The sequence below is a fragment of the Ranitomeya imitator genome, chromosome 4 (genome assembly GCF_032444005.1).
Source record: "Ranitomeya imitator isolate aRanImi1 chromosome 4, aRanImi1.pri, whole genome shotgun sequence".
In the NCBI taxonomy this organism is placed as follows: domain Eukaryota; kingdom Metazoa; phylum Chordata; class Amphibia; order Anura; family Dendrobatidae; genus Ranitomeya; species Ranitomeya imitator.
In genome coordinates, this window is record NC_091285.1 from 274,031,072 (window position 1) to 274,038,677 (window position 7,606).

General features: G+C 39.7%; 1 protein-coding gene across 1 annotated transcript in view; it reads right to left on the bottom strand.

Annotated features, from left to right (window-relative positions):
- The window catches only part of CCT2 (chaperonin containing TCP1 subunit 2), a 70,145-nt gene extending 68,728 nt beyond the window's left edge, over positions 1 to 1,417 (bottom strand). Inside the window, exons 1-2 of the mRNA XM_069764621.1 lie at positions 1,285 to 1,417; positions 209 to 283 (exon numbers count right to left, since the gene is read on the bottom strand). Coding sequence (XP_069620722.1) covers positions 209 to 283; positions 1,285 to 1,287 — 78 coding nt within the window. The 5' untranslated portion in view covers positions 1,288 to 1,417. The remainder of the gene's footprint in view (positions 1 to 208; positions 284 to 1,284) is intronic.
- Between the last annotated feature and the right edge of the window lie 6,189 nt (positions 1,418 to 7,606).

A 7,606-nucleotide genomic window follows, 5' to 3' on the forward strand; every position in this document is an offset into this window, starting at 1 on the left:
TTACAAAACAACACTAAAGTATCAATGACACACTGCAATGCCTCAGGCTCATAGCTAGTATCTGGAGTTGTGCCATCCATGCTTGAGAACTTGCACCAACGTTCCTACGGCCTGTGATGTATGAAGATTCCGGGAGCGCCATGATGCCCTATTGTTACTAGGAGGAGTAAAGCATAGCGCAGCCAATATGCTGCACAGCAGGCCGTACCAGGCGGGCAGTCTCCGCTCTTTCTTCATCAGCTCCTGCTCTGAAGATGTTCACCGGTGCTAGCGAAAGGGAAGCCTAGAAGTGACGGAAAACTCAGATTAATACTACATGTACATTACTCGCAGACTGTGGTGGAGAATGCAGGGAGTCGAGAAATGCCCGTTTATGGTGTCAAACGCCAGCTTTCTGCAAATACCCGTGTACTGGACGAGCCAACAGATCGCGTTTAATGAACAGAAACATAGTGTCATCCTAATGGAGCTGGCAGGAGAACTTTTTCTCTCTTTTTTTTTTTTAAAGGGAATCTGTCAACAGGTTTTTGCTTTGCAATTTGCCAGCACCATGAGACGGGGCAGAGACCCTGATTCCAGCGACGTCTCACTCAGTACACTGGGTGCAGCAGTAACGATGGCTTTCTGTGCTGCAGACTGAGCAGTGTATAGCCCCCGGTCACACATAGCAGTCTGGACATTGTAGTGACAAGTGATAATCAGTGCGAGGAGGCCAGTCGTCCTGGCACGATGATCTCCTGCGGATAAAACGCAGCCTAGTAAGTGACATCACTGGATTATGGGGCTGCCTCTAGTTTAGGCTGCTCTCAGATTCCCTTTAGGTACAAATTTCCATGTAAATAGTGTGCGATGCATCCTTCAGAGTCTATTACCGCCAGTAATGCTGATTTAGATGAAGGATTGCACTTTATTAAAGGGATCCTTTCACTAGCGGAAATGTGTTTAAATCGGGGAGAACTAATGCCGACACCACTGGAGAGGAGTATAGGTATTATTTTACAAAGGGAAACCATAGGCGTTGTCAAAGTAGTGGACAACCCCTTTAAGTAAAGATCCAGTGAGTTATTGCTCCCTGTTATCAGCCACTGCAGACTGCATGTGCACACAGCCCCATCCCCTGTGTGCCGCCCGTCAGGATGTGCTGTCACCCTGTGAGCACCAGGCCCAGAGGCTGCACCGCCATGTGCTTGGCCTCTGGAGGGGGCTGGTCCCGGCCTCACACCCGCCTTGTGCCTGCTGCACGCCCACCCGGCCCGGCAGCGGCTCCCGGGCGGCCATACTCACCATACTGAGGGTGACAATGGAGAACACGCTGCGGCGCCACACACCGGCAGGACACAGGAAGTGACGCAGCTAACGACCAGGAGGCGGGCGCAGAAACCGCTAGAGTGTGGGCGGCTCCTCACGCCGGGGGCTGGCGGCGTCGGCGGCGGCCATCTTTGATATGGGAAAGATAGAAAGAAGTCATCCGGAATCAAGTAGTTCTACATATTACACGTGTAAATCGCATGCGTCTTACTGGGAATGTGGCAAAATATTATAATGCAGCTGAATGATTAACGTATATGTATCTCCAGTTTCAAAGATGGCTGCCGACCCGCGTTGCCATTACAGGTCCGCTAGGCGCCGTGTATTGCCTTGTAGGGGCACGAGGGTGTCATAGAGAGGAAGGTACAGAGCGTTCACTGTATTCTCAGGAAGGCCACTGCAGCCGACAGCTCCATTATTTATGTCACAATACTGTCGTTGCATCGTTATGTAGTGGGCAAAAGTAACAGTAACATAGTTAGTAAGGCCGAAAAAAGACATTTGTCCATCCAGTTCAGCCTATATTCCATCATAATAAATCCCCAGATCTACGTCCTTCTACAGAACCTAATTGTATGATACAATATTGTTCTGCTCCAGGAAGACATCCAGGCCTCTCTTGAATCCCTCGACTGAGTTCGCCATCACCACCTCCTCAGGCAAGGTTCCTATTAATCTTTATTAATCCAATAGTTGTATGTCCCCGGGTACCATCCATCCAAATAGCTGTACAGCCTGTAATAGAGGGCACATTTCTCCTTTATATCAGGATATAGGATTTGTTACCATCCACCTCTCGTGTCTCCCCTTTTCCTCATAGTTTGTAAGCTTACGAGCAGGGCCCTCACTCCTCTTGGTATCTGTTTTGAACTGTATTTCTGTTATGCTGTAATGTCTATTGTATGTACAAGTCCCCTCTATAATTTGTAAAGCGCTGCGGAATATGTTGGCGCTATATAAATAAAAAATTATTATTATTATTATTATTATAGGATATGTCTTTTGCTTATGAAGCTCTATCTTATTCTTCAGCATTTTACAGACATTATCATCGCTGTCCCCATTGGGGCGGTGCATACTAAAACCCTATGTGGCACATTTACCTATGCCTATGGTAGATATTTTAGTCGTATTCATCTATACTTATGCCTATTTTAGATTTTTTTTTACCGTTTCATTTTCTTAATTTAGTTTTCCTTTCCACTTCACTCCATTTGAAGCAGAGTAACCAATTTATTTACATATGTATTTATTTGACATAAAGTTGCAATACATGAATGTAGGGGTCAAATTTTTTGGAAACGGAATAACGGTTTTGAGCTCCGTTTTTTTTATTGGAATATGTTCATATTAGTACAACAACGTTATCTTCCAAGTTTCATTAGGATCTTTTTAGGGATTCAGTCGTTATGCGCCATATTCTGCCATACCTATACCTAGTGTGTTATCATGGTTGGAAACGGAAAAACGGTTTTGAGCTCCGTTTTTTTTATAGGAATATGTTCATATTAGTACAACAACGTTATATTCCAAGTTTCATTAGGATCTTTTTAGGGATTCAGTCATTATGCGCCATTTTCTGCCATACCTATGCCTAGTGTGTTATCATGGTTGGAAACGGAAAAACGGTTTTGAGCTCCGTTTTTTTTATAGGAATATGTTCATATTAGTACAACAACGTTATATTCCAAGTTTCATTAGGATCTTTTTAGGGATTCAGTCATTATGCGCCATTTTCTGCCATACCTATGCCTAGTGTGTTATCACGGTTGGAAACGGAAAAACGGTTTTGAGCTCCGTTTTTTTTATTGGAATTAGTTCATATTAGTACAACAACGTTATCTTCCAAGTTTCATTAAGATCTTTTTAGGGATTCAGTCTTTATGCGCCATTTTCTGCCATACCTATACCTAGTGTGTTATCATGGTTGGAAACGGAAAAACGGTTTTGAGCTCCGTTTTTTTTATTGGAATATGTTCATATTAGTACAACAATGTTATCTTCCAAGTTTCATTAAGATCTTTTTAGGGATTCAGTCGTTATGCGCCATTTTCTGCCATACCAATGCCTAGTGTGTTATCATGGTTGGAAACGGAAAAAACGGTTTTGAGCTCCGTTTTTTTATTGGAATATGTTCATATTAGTACAACAACGTTATCTTCCAAGTTTCATTAGGATCTTTTTAGGCATTCAGTCGTTATGCGCCATTTTCTGCCATACCTATGCCTAGTGTGTTATCACGGTTGGAAACGGAAAAACGGTTTTGAGCTCCGTTTTTTTATTGGAATTAGTTCATATTAGTACAACAACGTTATCTTCCAAGTTTCATTAGGATCTTTTTAGGGATTCAGTCGTTATGCGCCATATTCTGCCATACCTATACCTAGTGTGTTATCATGGTTGGAAACGGAAAAACGGTTTTGAGCTCCGTTTTTTTTATAGGAATATGTTCATATTAGTACAACAACGTTATATTCCAAGTTTCATTAGGATCTTTTTAGGGATTCAGTCATTATGCGCCATTTTCTGCCATACCTATGCCTAGTGTGTTATCACGGTTGGAAACGGAAAAACGGTTTTGAGCTCCGTTTTTTTTATTGGAATTAGTTCATATTAGTACAACAACGTTATCTTCCAAGTTTCATTAAGATCTTTTTAGGGATTCAGTCTTTATGCGCCATTTTCTGCCATACCTATACCTAGTGTGTTATCATGGTTGGAAACGGAAAAACGGTTTTGAGCTCCGTTTTTTTTATTGGAATATGTTCATATTAGTACAACAATGTTATCTTCCAAGTTTCATTAAGATCTTTTTAGGGATTCAGTCGTTATGCGCCATTTTCTGCCATACCAATGCCTAGTGTGTTATCATGGTTGGAAACGGAAAAACGGTTTTGAGCTCCGTTTTTTTATTGGAATATGTTCATATTAGTACAACAACGTTATCTTCCAAGTTTCATTAGGATCTTTTTAGGCATTCAGTCGTTATGCGCCATTTTCTGCCATACCTATGCCTAGTGTGTTATCACGGTTGGAAACGGAAAAACGGTTTTGAGCTCCGTTTTTTTTATTGGAATATGTTCATATTAGTACAACAACGTTATCTTCCAAGTTTCATTAGGATCTTTTTAGGGATTCAGTCTTTATGCGCCATATTCTGCCATACCTATGCCTAGTGTGTTATCATGGTTGGAAACGGAAAAACGGTTTTGAGCTCCGTTTTTTTTATAGGAATATGTTCATATTAGTACAACAACGTTATATTCCAAGTTTCATTAGGATCTTTTTAGGGATTCAGTCGTTATGCGCCATTTTCTGCCATACCTATGCCTAGTGTGTTATCACGGTTGGAAACGGAAAAACGGTTTTGAGCTCCGTTTTTTTTATTGGAATTAGTTCATATTAGTACAACAACGTTATCTTCCAAGTTTCATTAAGATCTTTTTAGGGATTCAGTCTTTATGCGCCATTTTCTGCCATACCTATGCCTACCGTGTTATCATGGTTGGAAACGGAAAAACGGTTTTGAGCTCCGTTTTTTTTATTGGAATATGTTCATATTAGTACAACAATGTTATCTTCCAAGTTTCATTAAGATCTTTTTAGGGATTCAGTCGTTATGCGCCATTTTCTGCCATACCAATGCCTAGTGTGTTATCATGGTTGGAAACGGAAAAACGGTTTTGAGCTCCGTTTTTTTATTGGAATATGTTCATATTAGTACAACAACGTTATCTTCCAAGTTTCATTAGGATCTTTTTAGGCATTCAGTCGTTATGCGCCATTTTCTGCCATACCTATGCCTAGTGTGTTATCACGGTTGGAAACGGAAAAAACGGTTTTGAGCTCCGTTTTTTTATTGGAATTAGTTCATATTAGTACAACAACGTTATCTTCCAAGTTTCATTAGGATCTTTTTAGGGATTCAGTCGTTATGCGCCATATTCTGCCATACCTATACCTAGTGTGTTATCATGGTTGGAAACGGAAAAACGGTTTTGAGCTCCGTTTTTTTTATAGGAATATGTTCATATTAGTACAACAACGTTATATTCCAAGTTTCATTAGGATCTTTTTAGGGATTCAGTCATTATGCGCCATTTTCTGCCATACCTATGCCTAGTGTGTTATCACGGTTGGAAACGGAAAAACGGTTTTGAGCTCCGTTTTTTTTATTGGAATTAGTTCATATTAGTACAACAACGTTATCTTCCAAGTTTCATTAAGATCTTTTTAGGGATTCAGTCTTTATGCGCCATTTTCTGCCATACCTATACCTAGTGTGTTATCATGGTTGGAAACGGAAAAACGGTTTTGAGCTCCGTTTTTTTTATTGGAATATGTTCATATTAGTACAACAATGTTATCTTCCAAGTTTCATTAAGATCTTTTTAGGGATTCAGTCGTTATGCGCCATTTTCTGCCATACCAATGCCTAGTGTGTTATCATGGTTGGAAACGGAAAAACGGTTTTGAGCTCCGTTTTTTTATTGGAATATGTTCATATTAGTACAACAACGTTATCTTCCAAGTTTCATTAGGATCTTTTTAGGCATTCAGTCGTTATGCGCCATTTTCTGCCATACCTATGCCTAGTGTGTTATCACGGTTGGAAACGGAAAAACGGTTTTGAGCTCCGTTTTTTTTATTGGAATATGTTCATATTAGTACAACAACGTTATCTTCCAAGTTTCATTAGGATCTTTTTAGGGATTCAGTCTTTATGCGCCATATTCTGCCATACCTATGCCTAGTGTGTTATCATGGTTGGAAACGGAAAAACGGTTTTGAGCTCCGTTTTTTTTATAGGAATATGTTCATATTAGTACAACAACGTTATATTCCAAGTTTCATTAGGATCTTTTTAGGGATTCAGTCGTTATGCGCCATTTTCTGCCATACCTATGCCTAGTGTGTTATCACGGTTGGAAACGGAAAAACGGTTTTGAGCTCCGTTTTTTTTATTGGAATTAGTTCATATTAGTACAACAACGTTATCTTCCAAGTTTCATTAAGATCTTTTTAGGGATTCAGTCTTTATGCGCCATTTTCTGCCATACCTATGCCTACCGTGTTATCATGGTTGGAAACGGAAAAACGGTTTTGAGCTCCGTTTTTTTTATTGGAATATGTTCATATTAGTACAACAATGTTATCTTCCAAGTTTCATTAAGATCTTTTTAGGGATTCAGTCGTTATGCGCCATTTTCTGCCATACCAATGCCTAGTGTGTTATCATGGTTGGAAACGGAAAAACGGTTTTGAGCTCCGTTTTTTTATTGGAATATGTTCATATTAGTACAACAACGTTATCTTCCAAGTTTCATTAGGATCTTTTTAGGGATTCAGTCGTTATGCGCCATTTTCTGCCATACCTATGCCTAGTGTGTTATCACGGTTGGAAACGGAAAAACGGTTTTGAGCTCCGTTTTTTTTATTGGAATATGTTCATATTAGTACAACAACGTTATCTTCCAAGTTTCATTAGGATCTTTTTAGGGATTCAGTCTTTATGCGCCATATTCTGCCATACCTATGCCTAGTGTGTTATCATGGTTGGAAACGGAAAAACGGTTTTGAGCTCCGTTTTTTTTATAGGAATATGTTCATATTAGTACAACAACGTTATATTCCAAGTTTCATTAGGATCTTTTTAGGGATTCAGTCGTTATGCGCCATTTTCTGCCATACCTATGCCTAGTGTGTTATCACGGTTGGAAACGGAAAAACGGTTTTGAGCTCCGTTTTTTTTATTGGAATTAGTTCATATTAGTACAACAACGTTATCTTCCAAGTTTCATTAAGATCTTTTTAGGGATTCAGTCTTTATGCGCCATTTTCTGCCATACCTATGCCTACCGTGTTATCATGGTTGGAAACGGAAAAACGGTTTTGAGCTCCGTTTTTTTTATTGGAATATGTTCATATTAGTACAACAATGTTATCTTCCAAGTTTCATTAAGATCTTTTTAGGGATTCAGTCGTTATGCGCCATTTTCTGCCATACCAATGCCTAGTGTGTTATCATGGTTGGAAACGGAAAAACGGTTTTGAGCTCCGTTTTTTTATTGGAATATGTTCATATTAGTACAACAACGTTATCTTCCAAGTTTCATTAGGATCTTTTTAGGGATTCAGTCGTTATGCGCCATTTTCTGCCATACCTATGCCTAGTGTGTTATCACGGTTGGAAACGGAAAAACGGTTTTGAGCTCCGTTTTTTTTATTGGAATATGTTCATATTAGTACAACAACGTTATCTTCCAAGTTTCATTAAGATCTTTTTAGGGATTCAGTC